The 16,465-nt window shown below is 57.4% G+C and overlaps 1 protein-coding gene across 2 annotated transcripts in view; it reads left to right on the top strand.

Moving 5' to 3' along the window:
• CACUL1 (CDK2 associated cullin domain 1) overlaps positions 1-16,465 on the top strand; it is an 89,393-nt gene that overhangs the window by 34,732 nt on the left and 38,196 nt on the right. For both annotated transcript variants that reach the window (XM_069754404.1, XM_069754405.1), the window contains 7 exons: positions 92-218; positions 283-385; positions 901-996; positions 4,303-4,405; positions 4,505-4,594; positions 8,512-8,650; positions 12,793-12,836. In XM_069754404.1, coding sequence (XP_069610505.1) covers positions 92-218; positions 283-385; positions 901-996; positions 4,303-4,405; positions 4,505-4,594; positions 8,512-8,650; positions 12,793-12,836 — 702 coding nt within the window. The remainder of the gene's footprint in view (positions 1-91; positions 219-282; positions 386-900; positions 997-4,302; positions 4,406-4,504; positions 4,595-8,511; positions 8,651-12,792; positions 12,837-16,465) is intronic.

The raw sequence follows: 16,465 nt of genomic DNA, 5'->3' as shown, positions 1-16,465 counted from the left end.
CCCCTGATCTCACCACTGTGTAGGTTTGTGCTGGTATATACCGAGGAGGTCCGCGCCAGCTCCCCCTGATCTTGCTGCTCTTCTTTTCCAGTGATGAATGTGATCACCGTTGATGATTATAAGAACACGTATTGGCCGAAGCTGGAGAGCGCCATTGAGCAGCTGCTGACCCAGAGCCCGGGGGACTACATCCCCATCTCCTACGAGCAGATCTACAGGTAAAGTCCAGTGCGGGCACCCCCTCCGGCAGACGCAGCTCCCTTATCTGAACCTCTCTTGCAGCTGTGTGTACAAGTGCGTGTGTCAGCAGCACTCGGAGCAGATGTACAGCGACCTGATGTGTAAGATCACCTGCCACCTGGAGAAGGTGTCCCTGGAGTTGCAGGTAGGTCGCTACCCCCCGGTGATTTGTGGTTGGTCCTGGGCGCCGTGTATGTTGAGCGGGGAACAAAGATCTCGTACATGATCTAGAGCAGTGTTTCCCAAACTCCAGTGCTCACGGACCCCACGGGTCATGTTTTCAGGATTTCCATAGTGTTGCACAGGTGAGACAATTTCTGATGTCTTGATGATGCTTCCATTACTTGCGCAATACTAAGGAAATCCTGAAAACATGACCCGTGGGGTCCGTGAGCACTGGAGTTTGGGAAACACTGTAGAGGAATTACACCGATATGAAAACCCAGCTCGGGGTTAGCGGGACAGGGGAGCAGACTCTACCCAGAAGGCTTATCCTCTACAGCCAGGCGGGTGGCAGCGCTGGTTCTAGACATTGCCACTCGGGGGTGGTTTGTTGACTACCTCCTCTGGTGGGGGTTGGGATCCCGGTTCTCTGGTGCTGGCTTTAGTAGGACTGGGCCGGTGCTCATATTGTGCACTTTTTTCCTTCCTGTGTTGCAGACGGCTTCTCCGGAGCAGTATATAGAGAAGTTCAACCTGGCTCTGAGCCAGTATATGGGGGCTCTGCACAGCATCGTCCCCCTCTTCATCTATATGGTAAGTCCTACATGTAGAAACCCACACTGCACAGCTACTGGGGGCTCCACAAGACACATGAGACTGGGACAAGTTGTGCATCCGGCAGCACTAATGTGAGGGAGAGGGGACACCCTCCACCACTCTTCATGAGACCCTGGGTCTCTCTGGAAGACCCTGGCGCCTCCCGGCGGATCTCTCTGGAAGACCCTGGGCTGCTCCCGGCAGATCTCTATGGAAGACCCTGGGCTGCTCCCGGCGGATCTCTCTGGAAGACCCTGGGCGCCTCTCGGCGGGTCTCTCTGGAAGACCCTGGGCGCCTCTCGGCGGAACTCTCTGGAAGACCGTGGGCTGCTCCCGGCAGATCTCTATGGAAGACCATGGGCTGCTCCCGGCGGATCTCTGGAAGACCCTGGGCTGCTCCTGGCGGATCTCTTTGGAAGACCCTGGGCCCCTTCCGGCGGATCTCTCTGGAAGACCCTGGGCTGCTCCCGGCGGATCTCTGGAAGACCCTGGGCTGCTCCCGGCGGATCTCTGGAAGACCCAGGGCTGCTCCCGGCGGATCTCTTTGGAAGACCCTGGGTGCCTCCCGGTGGATCTCTCTGGAAGACCCTGGGCCCCTTCCGGCGGATCTCTCTGGAAGACCCTGGGCTGCTCCCGGCGGATCTCTCTGGAAGACCCTGGGCTGCTCCCGGCGGATCTCTCTGGAAGACCCTGGGCGCCTCCCGGTGGATCTCTCTGGAAGACCCTGGGCTGCTCCCGGCGGATCTCTCTGGAAGACCCTGGGCGCCTCCCGGTGGATCTCTCTGGAAGACCCTGGGCTGCTCCCGGCGGATCTCTCTGGAAGACCCTGGGCTGCTCCCGGCGGATCTCTTTGGAAGACCCTGGGCGCCTCCCGGTGGATCTCTCTGGAAGACCCTGGGCCCCTTCCGGCGGATCTCTCTGGAAGACCCTGGGCTGCTCCCGGCGGATCTCTTTGGAAGACCCTGGGCGCCTCCCGGCGGATCTCTTTGGAAGACCCTGGGCCCCTTCCGGCGGATCTCTCTGGAAGACCCTGGGCCGCTCCCGGCAGATCTCTCTGGAAGACCCTGGGCCGCTCCCGGCAGATCTCTCTGGAAGACCCTGGGCCGCTCCCGGTGGATCTCTCTGGAAGACCCTGGGCTGCTCCCGGCGGATCTCTCTGGAAGACCCTGGGCGCCTCCCGGTGGATCTCTCTGGAAGACCCTGGGCTGCTCCCGGCGGATCTCTGGAAGACCCTGGGCTGCTCCCGGCGGATCTCTTTGGAAGACCCTGGGCGCCTCCCGGTGGATCTCTCTGGAAGACCCTGGGCCCCTTCCGGCGGATCTCTCTGGACGACCCTGGGCTGCTCCCGGCGGATCTCTTTGGAAGACCCTGGGCGCCTCCCGGCGGATCTCTTTGGAAGACCCTGGGCCCCTTCCGGCGGATCTCTCTGGAAGACCTGGGCCGCTCCCAGCAGATCTCTCTGGAAGACCCTGGGCCGCTCCCGGCGGATCTCTCTGGAAGACCCTGGGCCGCTCCCGGCGGATCTCTCTGGAAGACCCGGCGGATCTCTCTGGAAGACCCGGCGGATCTCTCTGGGAGGCACTGGGCCCCTCTTGGCGGATCTCTCTGGGAGGCACTGTGCCTTTCTTGGCGGATCACTCTGGAAGGCACTGGACCCTCTTGGCGGATCTCTCTGGAAGACCCTGGGCTGCTCCCGGCGGATCTCTTTGGAAGACCCTGGGCTGCTCTCGGCGGATCTCTTTGGAAGACCCTGGGCGCCTCCCGGCGGATCTCTCTGGAAGACCCTGGGCCCCTTCCGGCGGATCTCTCTGGAAGACCCTGGGCTGCTCCCGGCGGATCTCTCTGGAAGACCCTGGGCTGCTCCCGGCGGATCTCTCTGGAAGACCCTGGGTGCCTCCCGGCAGATCTCTTTGGAAGACCCTGGGCCCCTTCCGGCGGATCTCTCTGGAAGACCCTGGGCCGCTCCCGGCAGATCTCTCTGGAAGACCCTGGGCCGCTCCCGGCGGATCTCTCTGGAAGACCCGGCGGATCTCTCTGGAAGACCCGGCGGATCTCTCTGGGAGGCACTGGGCCCCTCTTGGCGGATCTCTCTGGGAGGCACTGGGCCTTTCTTGGCGGATCACTCTGGAAGGCACTGGACCCTCTTGGCGGATCTCTCTGGGAGGCACTGGGCCCCTCTTGGCGGATCACTCTGGGAGGCACTGGGCCCCTCTTGGCGGATCTCTCTGGGAGGCACTGGACCCTCTTGGCGGATCTCTCTGGGAGGCACTGGGCCCCTCTTGGCGGATCTCTCTGGGAGGCACTGGGCCCCTCTTGGCGGATCTCTCTGGGAGGCACTGGGCCCCTCTTGGCGGATCTCTCTGGGAGGCACTGGGCCCCTCTTGGCGGATCTCTCTGGGAGGCACTGGGCCCCTCTTGGCGGATCTCTCTGGGAGGCACTGGGCCCCTCTTGGCGGATCTCTCTGGGAGGCACTGGGCCCCTCTTGGCGGATCTCTCTGGGAGGCACTGGGCCCCTCTTGGCGGATCTCTCTGGGAGGCACTGGGCCCCTCTTGGCGGATCTCTCTGGGAGGCACTGGGCCCCTCTTGGCGGATCTCTCTGGGAGGCACTGGGCCCCTCTTGGCGGATCTCTCTGGGAGGCACTGGGCCCCTCTTGGCGGATCTCTCTGGGAGGCACTGGGCCCCTCTTGGCGGATCTCTCTGGGAGGCACTGGGCCCCTCTTGGCGGATTTCTCTGGGAGGCACTGGGCCCCTCTTGGCGGATCTCTCTGGGAGGCACTGGGCCCCTCTTGGCGGATTTCTCTGGGAGGCACTGGGCCCCTCTTGGCGGATCTCTCTGGGAGGCACTGGGCCCCTCTTGGCGGATTTCTCTGGGAGGCACTGGGCCCCTCTTGGCGGATCTCTCTGGGAGGCACTGGGCCCCTCTTGGCGGATTTCTCTGGGAGGCACTGGGCCCCTCTTGGCGGATCTCTCTGGGAGGCACTGGGCCCCTCTTGGCGGATCTCTCTGGGAGGCACTGGGCCCCTCTTGGCGGATCTCTCTGGGAGGCACTGGGCCCCTCTTGGCGGATTTCTCTGGGAGGCACTGGGCCCCTCTTGGCGGATCTCTCTGGGAGGCACTGGGCCCTTCCATGTGTCTACTGGGATCTTTTGTCAGAATGTTGTAAAGATTGATCTGTGAATGTTTTTCATGGTCCTTAGGTGTGGTGAGTAATGGCGGTGATCACCCTGGTGGGATGGCATGACTGAGCTGGGACTCCCACATTCTTCCAATCATGTGAAAAAAAAAATGTTTTTCCTCCAGAACAAGTTTTATATAGAAACTAAGCTGAACCGTGACCTGAGGGACGAGCTGATCCTGCTGTTCACCGAGCACGTCGCCGAGAAGCACATCTACAGCCTGATGCGTGAGTGTCTTAGCTGCCCCCATCACCCACCGGCCCCACTTCATTATTGCACTCCGCACATGATCACGGGATCCACTCACCTCTGTTCCTTCCTTACAGCTCTGTTGCTGGAAGCGCAGTCCACACCATTCCAGGTCACCCCCTCCACCATGGCGGCCATCGTGAAGGGTCTGTACACACTGAGGCCAGGTAACTGCACTGCTCCCACATTACCAGATCGGGGGTCTCCTGTGTGTAGTGTCCTCCATATTACCAGATCGGGGGGGGGTCTCCGGTGTGTAGTATCCTCTATATTACCAGATTGCAGTCTCCTGTGTGTAGCGTCCCCCATATTACCAGATCTGGGGTCTCCTGTGTGTAGTGTCCTCCATATTACCAGATCGGGGGGGTCTCCGGTGTGTAGTGTCCTCCATATTACCAGATCGGGGGGGTCTCCGGTGTGTAGTATCCTCTATATTACCAGATTGCAGTCTCCTGTGTGTAGTTATCCTCTATATTACCAGATCGGGGGGGTCTCCGGTGTGTAGTGTCCCCCATATTACCAGAGTGGGGGGGGGGGGTCTCCTGTGTGTAGTGTCCCCCACTGTCACGGATGCCAGGGAGGATACCTTTATTATCCCCACCGCTGACATGTCATGAACAGGGGTTGTTTGGTTGCCCCCAATTCTTTTATGAAGGGGATTTATCTATATCCCACTTCCCAGTTCCGGTTTGGAACTTGCAGCTCTCTGGCGCCCTCCTTTTCCTCAGGTCAGACAGGGTACTGCACCTAGGATAATTAGTTGCCAGAAAGGCTGCCTGCTATGTACTGGCTAATGGGCACAATGCAGCGAGGGCGATATAACTACTCCCACTCAGGCGGGCACAATAATGATCAACGCCGTCTGTCGCTACAAAGTCTCCCAAACACACAGGACAAATCCGCTGCCACCAGCTTCGATTCCTTAATTAATAACTGGTCCGGAGCCAACCCAAATTAGTAGTGTACGTTATAGAGCAAGGAGAAATGAAGCTAGTAATTTTATATATTTTACTCCCAAAAGGTAGGCAGTGTTTACAGAAGTATAAAAAGATATTATAAAAGTAGACAAGTATCGTATGTACAGTACAATTACAAATAAAATGGGATTAAAGTTGAAAAACACTTACAGTTCGTTACGTCATTTCATCTCATGGCTGACCATGTGCTGTGGGGGATAATCTAGATGCATTACAGATCTGTCTCGCAGCTAGATCAGGGACAAAGACTAGTCAAGACTGATTTCTCACTCGCTTATCTCCGTGCCCAAAAACTAGGCATTCCCCCTGTGGTGACCTCACTCAGAGGCTGAATACTCCCATTCTTAGAGTTATGAGAAACCATTTCTATACGTAAGTGAAAAAGATAAAACACACTGGCACTCGCCTCACTGTGGACAAGTGCCTGAATCAGGAGAGGATAAGAGACAAAAAATGTATATACCCCTAGCTGCTGGAATCAACAACAGGATCTGTGCCTATCCTCCAATAACGCCTGAACCACCATTGTGGGGCTTCCCCCCTTCCTTATATTCTATGCCGACTGGATCCACCTCTCAGAGGTACGTGATACCAAGACTACACGTGCACTACTAGCAGGGTAAGCATCGGCCTGCATGGTTCTTCGCACATTATAGTTACTAAATTAAGGGGAAATTATTATAATCTGTTTCTGCCATTGCCTCTTTACTTGCGGTGCTCAGTCACTGGTTACACCACGTAGCACCTAACCCCTAAGCGCGGCATCACACTTTGTGTATAGTATTTCCATACATAACTCGCTGTATGAACCTCAGAGACGAATGACCCAGTGATCATGATGCTCACCACATCATGGGGGTTCTTTTAAGTATAAACACAGCGTAGATATATGACCCGTTTATGGAGAGATCTGTTGGTTTGGCTTAGAGCCTTGCGATTTCAGTGAGTTATAGATCTCTCGGACATTCAGAATATGTAACCCTTATATCTCTATCCCTGATCAGTGCCATTATACATAACTTTTCAAGAACAAAAAAGTCCCATGTGGTTTGAAAGTTGCTGTACCAGTTATAGCTGGTATCAGGTGAGAGGGGGGATGAGGGGTTTAGACAGAGGACTGGCTTTCCCAGCACAAAGCCATAAAAATACCTCAGTGAAGCTGGCACGCTGGTCTCACATTACAGCTATATAGCAGGGGGGAGAGAGGAAGAGGGGCTTAGAATTCCAGCCTTGTGCTGGCCGGCAGAGGAAACTGCAGCTGAGAGCTCTGTATGTGTAATTGAAGTAACCAGAACTTCCTCCTATTTCCTGACACCCATATTACCAGATCGGGGGTCTCCTGTGTGTAGCGTCCTCCATATTACCAGATCGGGGGATCTCCTGTGTGTAGCATCCTCCATATTACCAGATCAGGGGGTCTCCTGTGTGTAGTGTCCCCCATATTACCAGATCGGGGGTCTCCTGTGTGTAGCGTCCCCCATATTACCAGATCGGGGGTCTCCTGTGTGTAGCGTCCTCCATATTACCAGATCGGGGGTCTCCTGTGTGTAGCGTCCCCCATATTACCAGATCGGGGGTCTCCTGTGTGTAGTGTCCCCCATATTACCAGATCGGGGGTCTCCTGTGTGTAGTGTCCTCCATATTACCAGATCGGGGGGGTCTCCGGTGTGTAGTATCCTCTATATTACCAGATTGCGGTCTCCTGTGTGTAGTGTCCCCCATATTACCAGATCGGGGGGGGTCTCCGGTGTGTAGTATCCTCTATATTACCAGATTGCGGTCTCCTGTGTGTAGTGTCCCCCATATTACCAGATCGGGGGTCTCCTGTGTGTAGTGTCCCCCATATTACCAGATCGGGGGTCTCCTGTGTGTAGTGTCCCCCATATTACCAGATCGGGGGTCTCCTGTGTGTAGTGTCCCCCATATTACCAGATCGGGGGTCTCCTGTGTGTAGTGTCCCCCCCCATATTACCAGATCGGGGGGGTCTCAGGTGTGTAGTAACCTCTGTATTACCACATTGCGGTCTCCTGTGTGTAGTGTCCCCCATATTACCAGATCGGGGGGGGTCTCCGGTGTGTAGTATCCTCTATATTACCAGATTGCGGTCTCCTGTGTGTAGTGTCCCCCATATTACCAGATCGGGGGGGTCTCCGGTGTGTAGTATCCTCTATATTACCAGATTGCGGTCTCCTGTGTGTAGTGTCCCCCATATTACCAGATCGGGGGGGTCTCCGGTGTGTAGTATCCTCTATATTACCAGATTGCGGTCTCCTGTGTGTAGTGTCCCCCATATTACCAGATCGGGGGGGTCTCCGGTGTGTAGTGTCCCCCACTGTCATGGATCCCAGGGAGGATACCTTTATTATCCCCACCGCTCACATGTCATGAACAGGGGTTGTTTGGTTGCCCCCGGTTCTTTTATGAAGGGGATTTATCTATGTCCCACTTCCCAGTTCCGGTTTGGAACTTGCAGCTCTCTGGCGCCCTCCTTTTCCTCAGGTCAGACTAGGTGCTGCACCTAGAGTAATTAGTCGCCGAAAGGCTGCCTTATTATGTACTGGCTAATGGGCACACTGCAGCGAGGGCGATATAACTACTCCCACTCAGGCGGGCACAATAATGATCAACGCCGCTGTCGCTACAAAGTCTCCCAAACACACAGGACAAATCCGCTGCCACCAGCTCCGATTCCTTAATTAATAACTGGTCCGGAGCCAACCCAAATTAGTAGTGTACGTTATAGAGCAAGGAGAAATGAAGCTAGTAATTTTATATATTTTACTCCCAAAAGGTAGGCAGTGTTTACAGAAGTATAAAAAGATATTATAAAAGTAGTACAAGTACCTCCATATTACCAGATCGGGGGTCTCCTGTGTGTAGTGTCCCCCATATTACCAGATCGGGGGTCTCCTGTGTGTAGTGTCCCCCATATTACCAGATCGGGGATCTCCTGTGTGTAGTGTCCTCCATATTACCAGATCGGGGGTCTCCTGTGTGTAGTGACTCCAGCCCCACTCCTGTTATTGTAGTTCTGGGGTGGTCTCTGGTGTCCTAGGTGTGTATTGGGGGCTGGTTCCTTCCGGTCATTATTTGCTCGCTCTTTCAGACTGGGTGCAGCTCGCTCCTGCGCTTTTCTCCAAGTTCATCCCCAATATTCTGCCTCCGGCCTTGGAGTCGCAGCTGCAGGATTACGCCGTGCAGGACCGGAAGCTTCAGCGAGATCTTCTGCAGAACGGATTCAACAGGTCAGTGAGTGCGAGGGAGGGGCCAGTGAGTGCGGGGGAGGGACCTGTGAGTGCAGGGGAGGGACCAGTGAGTGTGGGAGGGGTCAGTGAGTGTGGGGGAGGGGGTCAGTGAGTGTGGGGGAGGGACCTGTGAGTGCAGGGGAGGGACCAGTGAGTGTGGGAGGGGTCAGTGAGTGTGGGGGAGGGACCTGTGAGTGCAGGGGAGGGACCAGTGAGTGTGGGAGGGGTCAGTGAGTGTGGGGGAGGGGGTCAGTGAGTGTGGGGGAGGGGCCTGTGAGTGCAGGGGAGGGACCAGTGAGTGTGGGAGGGGTCAGTGAGTGTGGGGGAGGGGGTCAGTGAGTGTGGGGGAGGGGGTCAGTGAGTCTGGGGGAGGGGGTCAGTGAGTGTGGGGGAGGGGATCAGTGAGTGTGGGGGAGGGGCAAGTGAGTGCCGGGAGGGGTCATTGAGTGCTAAGGGAGGGGTCAGGGAGTGATGTCATCACATCGTGTAATGTTATCTCATCCTTTGGTCACATGAGCTGCAGTTTCCTGTGATGATCTGCTCTGTACTGCCCCCTAGTGTCTCCGAGGGTCAGACCCTTTTATATTGTGCAGGATTTGGGAAACTTTATCCCAGAATAGAAAAGTCTAGAAAACCCTTAAGATCGCTGTGAACCGAGGGTCCTATGGGAATGTGACTAGTTCTAGAGCCGGTGGTGGTCCTGGCTGGGGCTGGAGCTACAGTCTGGGTACTTGAGCCACTCTGATGGAGGCCTATGGCAGCACTGTGGTCTGCTCTGATGGGGTCGCTGGCAGCGCTGTGGTCTGCTCTGATGGGGGTCGCTGGCAGCGCTGTGGTCTGCTCTGATGGGGGTCGCTGGCAGCACTGTGGTCTGCTCTGATGGAGGCCTATGGCAGCACTGTGGTCTGCTCTGATGGGGTCGCTGGCAGCGCTGTAGTCTGCTCTGATGGGGGGTCGCTGGCAGCACTGTGGTCTGCTCTGATGGGGGTCGCTGGCAGCGCTGTGGTCTGCTCTGATGGGGGTCGCTGGCAGTGCTGTGGTCTGCTCTGATGGGGGTCGCTGGCAGTGCTGTGGTCTGCTCTGATGGAGGCCTATGGCAGCACTGTGGTCTGCTCTGATGGGGTCGCTGGCAGCGCTGTAGTCTGCTCTGATGGGGGGTCGCTGGCAGCACTGTGGTCTGCTCTGATGGGGGTCGCTGGCAGCGCTGTGGTCTGCTCTGATGGGGGTCGCTGGCAGCGCTGTGGTCTGCTCTGATGGGGTCGCTGGCAGTGCTGTGGTCTGCTCTGATGGGGGTCGCTGGCAGCACTGTGGTCTGCTCTGATGGGGGTCGCTGGCAGCGCTGTGGTCTGCTCTGATGGGGGTCGCTGGCAGCGCTGTGGTCTGCTCTGATGGGGTCGCTGGCAGCACTGTGGTCTGCTCTGATGGGGTCGCTGGCAGCACTGTAGTCTGCTCTGATGGGGGTCGCTGGCAGCGCTGTGGTCTGCTCTGATGGAGGCCTATGGCAGCGCTGTGGTCTGCTCTGATGGGGTCGCTGGCAGTGCTGTGGTCTGCTCTGATGGGGGTCGCTGGCAGCACTGTGGTCTGCTCTGATGGGGTCGCTGGCAGCACTGTGGTCTGCTCTGATGGGGTCGCTGGCAGCACTGTAGTCTGCTCTGATGGGGGTCGCTGGCAGCGCTGTGGTCTGCTCTGATGGAGGCCTATGGCAGCGCTGTGGTCTGCTCTGATGGGGTCGCTGGCAGTGCTGTGGTCTGCTCTGATGGGGGTCGCTGGCAGCGCTGTGGTCTGCTCTGATGGGGTCGCTGGCAGCACTGTGGTCTGCTCTGATGGGGTCGCTGGCAGCACTGTAGTCTGCTCTGATGGGGGTCGCTGGCAGCGCTGTGGTCTGCTCTGATGGAGGCCTATGGCAGCGCTGTGGTCTGCTCTGATGGGGTCGCTGGCAGTGCTGTGGTCTGCTCTGATGGGGGTCGCTGGCAGCGCTGTGGTCTGCTCTGATGGAGGCCTATGGCAGCGCTGTGGTCTGCTCTGATGGGGTCGCTGGCAGCACTGTGGTCTGCTCTGATGGGGGTCGCTGGCAGCACTGTGGTCTGCTCTGATGGGGTCGCTGGCAGCACTGTGGTCTGCTCTGATGGGGGTCGCTGGCAGCACTGTGGTCTGCTCTGATGGGGGTCGCTGGCAGCACTGTGGTCTGCTCTGATGGGGGTCGCTGGCAGCGCTGTGGTCTGCTCTGATGGGGGTCGCTGGCAGCGCTGTGGTCTGCTCTGATGGGGTCGCTGGCAGCACTGTGGTCTGCTCTGATGGGGTCGCTGGCAGCACTGTGGTCTGCTCTGATGGGGGTCACTGACAGCGCTGTGGTCTGCTCTGATGGGGTCGCTGACAGTGCTGTGGTCTGCTCTGATGGGGTCGCTGGCAGTGATGTGGTCTGCTCTGATGGAGGCCTATGGCAGCGCTGTGGTCTGCTCTGATGGGGGTCGCTGGCAGTGCTGTGGTCTGCTCTGATGGGGTCGCTGGCAGTGCTGTGGTCTGCTGATGAAGGCCTATGGCAGCGCTGTGGTCTGCTCCGATGGGGGTCGCTGGCAGTGCTGTGGTCTGCTCTGATGGAGGCCTATGGCAGCGCTGTGGTCTGCTCTGATGGGGGTCGCTGGCAGTGCTGTGGTCTGCTCTGATGGGGGTCGCTGGCAGCGCTGTGGTCTGCTCTGATGGGGTCGCTGGCAGCACTGTGGTCTGCTCTGATGGGGTCGCTGGCAGCACTGTGGTCTGCTCTGATGGGGTCGCTGGCAGTGCTGTGGTCTGCTGATGGAGGCCTATGGCAGCGCTGTGGTCTGCTCCGATGGGGGTCGCTGGCAGTGCTGTGGTCTGCTCTGATGGGGTCGCTGGCAGTGATGTGGTCTGCTCTGATGGAGGCCTATGGCAGCGCTGTGGTCTGCTCTGATGGGGGTCGCTGGCAGTGCTGTGGTCTGCTCTGATGGGGTCGCTGACAGCGCTGTGGTCTGCTCTGATGGGGGTCGCTGGCAGTGCTGTGGTCTGCTCTGATGGGGTCGCTGACAGCGCTGTGGTCTGCTCTGATGGGGTCGCTGACAGCGCTGTGGTCTGCTCTGATGGGGGTCGCTGGCAGTGCTGTGGTCTGCTCTGATGGGGTCGCTGGCAGTGCTGTGGTCTGCTCTGATGGAGGCCTATGGCAGCGCTGTGGTCTGCTCTGATGGGGGTCGCTGGCAGTGCTGTGGTCTGCTCTGATGGGGGTCGCTGGCAGCGCTGTGGTCTGCTCTGATGGGGTCGCTGGCAGCACTGTGGTCTGCTCTGATGGGGTCGCTGGCAGTGCTGTGGTCTGCTGATGGAGGCCTATGGCAGCGCTGTGGTCTGCTCCGATGGGGGTCGCTGGCAGTGCTGTGGTCTGCTCTGATGGGGTCGCTGGCAGTGATGTGGTCTGCTCTGATGGAGGCCTATGGCAGCGCTGTGGTCTGCTCTGATGGGGGTCGCTGGCAGTGCTGTGGTCTGCTCTGATGGGGGTCGCTGGCAGTGCTGTGGTCTGCTCTGATGGGGGTCGCTGGCAGTGCTGTGGTCTGCTCTGATGGGGGTCGCTGGCAGCGCTGTGGTCTGCTCTGATGGGGTCGCTGACAGCGCTGTGGTCTGCTCTGATGGGGGTCGCTGGCAGTGCTGTGGTCTGCTCTGATGGGGTCGCTGACAGCGCTGTGGTCTGCTCTGATGGGGTCGCTGACAGCGCTGTGGTCTGCTCTGATGGGGGTCGCTGGCAGTGCTGTGGTCTGCTCTGATGGGGTTTGCTGGCAGTGCTGTGGTCTGCTCTGATGGGGTCGCTGGCAGTGCTGTGGTCTGCTGATGAAGGCCTATGGCAGCGCTGTGGTCTGCTCCGATGGGGGTCGCTGGCAGTGCTGTGGTCTGCTCTGATGGAGGCCTATGGCAGCGCTGTGGTCTGCTCTGATGGGGGTCGCTGGCAGCGCTGTGGTCTGCTCTGATGGGGGTCGCTGGCAGCGCTGTGATCTGCTCTGATGGGGTCGCTGGCAGCGCTGTGGTCTGCTCTGATGGGGGGCTATTGTGGAGGTCTGTGTCATGCAAGCCCGCCCGCCCATACTTACAACTGTGTGGTGACGCTGCTTTGTCCACTTATCAACCCTTTATTCTCTTCTCAGAGGTGACCAGTCCCGTAAAAGAGCAGGCGAGGAGCTGTCCTACAGTAAGTATGGCCATCCACACTGCAGTGTGTGTGCTGTATATGTGGCTGTGTGCATAATTGAGTGTGTGTATAAACCATGCAGGAAAGTCTCAGGATTTTAGCAAGTGAATAATCCTAACGTGAAGACTCCTTTCAAGACTTTATCCCCTGTTAATGTCGTCATAATCTGTACAGATTAATGGAGAAATAAACTGAAATAATTTTGATGAGGAAAATAAAAATTGAAAAAACTGCAGTAATGTGGTTGCATAAGTGTGAGCACCCTCCTATACTCGGGGCTGTGGTTGTGCTCAGTGACATTATCGGGAACTGCTTGTCCCGGAAATATTGGTAAGAAGAACTTTGTCGCATGAGGATCCAAGAGGCCGAAGCCAACGTTGGAGGAGCTGCAGGAGCTTCTGACCAGATGTGGTTGTGACCTGCATGTGGCAACAGTCTGCCATCCTCGTCATATCTCCGGCGGTGGGGTGGGATGGAGTCTTTATGTACAACGCTAATCATCCAGACCTGGCTACGTTGTGCTAGAACTTCCATCACGTCGGTCAGAAGCAGAAATGTATCCTGTCTGATCAGACCGAGGAAGAACTTTGTGGCCGTAATCCCAGAATGTGCAAAGTCATCACCGGTCATCACCTGAAGATCATCATCCCCACAGTGAGGTATGGCGGGCAGCATTGTGCTCTGGGGCTTTAGCCAAGGGAGAGGGAATTAAGGTCCGAACAAATATCAGACAATTCTTCCGGCCTCTGCTAAAAGCTGAAGCTGAGGAGGAATTTCACCTCTCAGCAGACATCGACCCTGAGCGACCTTCAAACCGCCCAAAGAACGGCTTCTGCAAGAGAAGATGGAGGTTCTGGAACGGCCCAATCCGTGAACCCATGGGGGCAGTCTGTGGTGACCTGAAGAGGGCGCTGTACACAGGAGATGTCCCTGCAATCTGTGGTGTCCTGAAGAGGGCGCTGTACACAGGAGATGTCCCTGCAATCTGTGGTGACCTGAAGAGGGCGCTGTACACAGGAGATGTCCCCGCAATCTGTGGTGTCTGAAGAGGACGCTGTACACAGGAGATGTCCCCGCAATCTGTGGTGTCCTGAAGAGGGCGCTGTACACAGGAGATGTCCCCGCAATCTGTGGTGTCTGAAGAGGACGCTGTACACAGGAGATGTCCCCGCAATCTGTGGTGACCTGAAGAGGACGCTGTACACAGGAGATGTCCCCGCAATCTGTGGTGTCTGAAGAGGACGCTGTACACAGGAGATGTCCCCGCAATCTGTGGTGACCTGAAGAGGACGCTGTACACAGGAGATGTCCCCGCAATCTGTGGTGACCTGAATATGGCGCTGTACACAGGAGATGTCCCCGCAATCTGTGGTGACCTGAAGAGGGCGCTGTACACAGGAGATGTCCCCGCAATCTGTGGTGACCTGAAGAGGGCGCTGTACACAGGAGATGCCCCCGCAATCTGTGGTGACCTGAAGAGGGCGCTGTACACAGGAGATGCCCCCGCAATCTGTGGTGACCTGAAGAGGGCGCTGTACACAGGAGATGTCCCCGCAATCTGTGGTGACCTGAAGAGGACGCTGTACACAGGAGATGTCCCTGCAATCTGTGGTGACCTGAAGAGGACGCTGTACACAGGAGATGTCCCGCAATCTGTGGTGTCCTGAAGAGGGCGCTGTACACAGGAGATGTCCCCGCAATCTGTGGTGACCTGAAGAGGACGCTGTACACAGGAGATGTCCCCGCAATCTGTGGTGACCTGAAGAGGACGCTGTACACAGGAGATGTCCCCGCAATCTGTGGTGACCTGAAGAGGGCGCTGTACACAGGAGATGTCCCCGCAATCTGTGGTGACCTGAAGAGGACGCTGTACACAGGAGATGTCCCCGCAATCTGTGGTGACCTGAAGAGGGCGCTGTACACAGGAGATGTTCCCGCAATCTGTGGTGTCCTGAAGAGGACGCTGTACACAGGAGATGTCCCGCGATCTGTGGTGACCTGAAGAGGACGCTGTACACAGGAGATGTCCCCGCAATCTGTGGTGACCTGAAGAGGGCGCTGTACACAGGAGATGTCCCCGCAATCTGTGGTGACCTGAAGAGGACGCTGTACACAGGAGATGTCCCCGCAATCTGTGGTGACCTGAAGAGGGCGCTGTACACAGGAGATGTTCCCGCAATCTGTGGTGTCCTGAAGAGGACGCTGTACACAGGAGATGTCCCGCGATCTGTGGTGTCCTGAAAAGGGCGCTGTACACAGGAGATGTCCCCGCAATCTGTGGTGACCTGAAGAGGGCGCTGTACACAGGAGATGTCCCCGCAATCTGTGGTGACCTGAAGAGGGCGCTGTACACAGGAGATGTCCCCGCAATCTGTGGTGACCTGAAGAGGGCGCTGTACACAGGAGATGTCCCCGCAATCTGTGGTGATCTGAAGAGGACGCTGTACACAGGAGATGTCCCTGCAATCTGTGGTGACCTGAAGAGGACGCTGTACACAGGAGATGCCCCCGCAATCTGTGGTGACCTGAAGAGGGCGCTGTACACAGGAGATGTCCCCGCAATCTGTGGTGACCTGAAGAGGACGCTGTACACAGGAGATGTCCCTGCAATCTGTGGTGACCTGAAGAGGACGCTGTACACAGGAGATGTCCCCGCAATCTGTGGTGACCTGAAGAGGACGCTGTACACAGGAGATGTCCCTGCAATCTGTGGTGACCTGAAGAGGGCGCTGTACACAGGAGATGTCCCCGCAATCTGTGGTGATCTGAAGAGGGCGCTGTACACAGGAGATGTCCCCGCAATCTGTGGTGATCTGAAGAGGACGCTGTACACAGGAGATGTCCCTGCAATCTGTGGTGACCTGAAGAGGACGCTGTACACAGGAGATGCCCCCGCAATCTGTGGTGACCTGAAGAGGGCGCTGTACACAGGAGATGTCCCCGCAATCTGTGGTGACCTGAAGAGGACGCTGTACACAGGAGATGTCCCTGCAATCTGTGGTGACCTGAAGAGGGCGCTGTACACAGGAGATGTCCCCGCAATCTGTGGTGACCTGAAGAGGACGCTGTACACAGGAGATGTCCCTGCAATCTGTGGTGACCTGAAGAGGACGCTGTACACAGGAGATGTCCCCGCAATCTGTGGTGACCTGAAGAGGACGCTGTACACAGGAGATGCCCCCGCAATCTGTGGTGACCTGAAGAGGACGCTGTACACAGGAGATGTCCCGCAATCTGTGGTGTCCTGAAGAGGGCGCTGTACACAGGAGATGTCCCCGCAATCTGTGGTGACCTGAAGAGGACGCTGTACACAGGAGATGTCCCGCAATCTGTGGTGACCTGAAGAGGACGCTGTACACAGGAGATGTCCCGCAATCTGTGGTGACCTGAAGAGGACGCTGTACACAGGAGATGTCCCCGCAATCTGTGGTGTCCTGAAGAGGGCGCTGTACACAGGAGAAGCCCCGCTATCTGTGGTGTCCTGAAGAGGACGCTGTACACAGGAGATGTTCCCGCAATCTGTGGTGACCTGAAGAGGGCGCTGTACACAGGAGATGTCCCCGCAATCTGTGGTGACCTGAAGAGGGCGCTGTACACAGGAGATGCCCCCGCAATCTGTGGTGACCTGA

The sequence above is a fragment of the Ranitomeya imitator genome, chromosome 2 (genome assembly GCF_032444005.1).
Source record: "Ranitomeya imitator isolate aRanImi1 chromosome 2, aRanImi1.pri, whole genome shotgun sequence".
NCBI lineage: Eukaryota > Metazoa > Chordata > Amphibia > Anura > Dendrobatidae > Ranitomeya > Ranitomeya imitator.
Note: the sequence above shows the minus strand (reverse complement) of the source record. Positions and strands in the feature narration are given on the sequence as shown.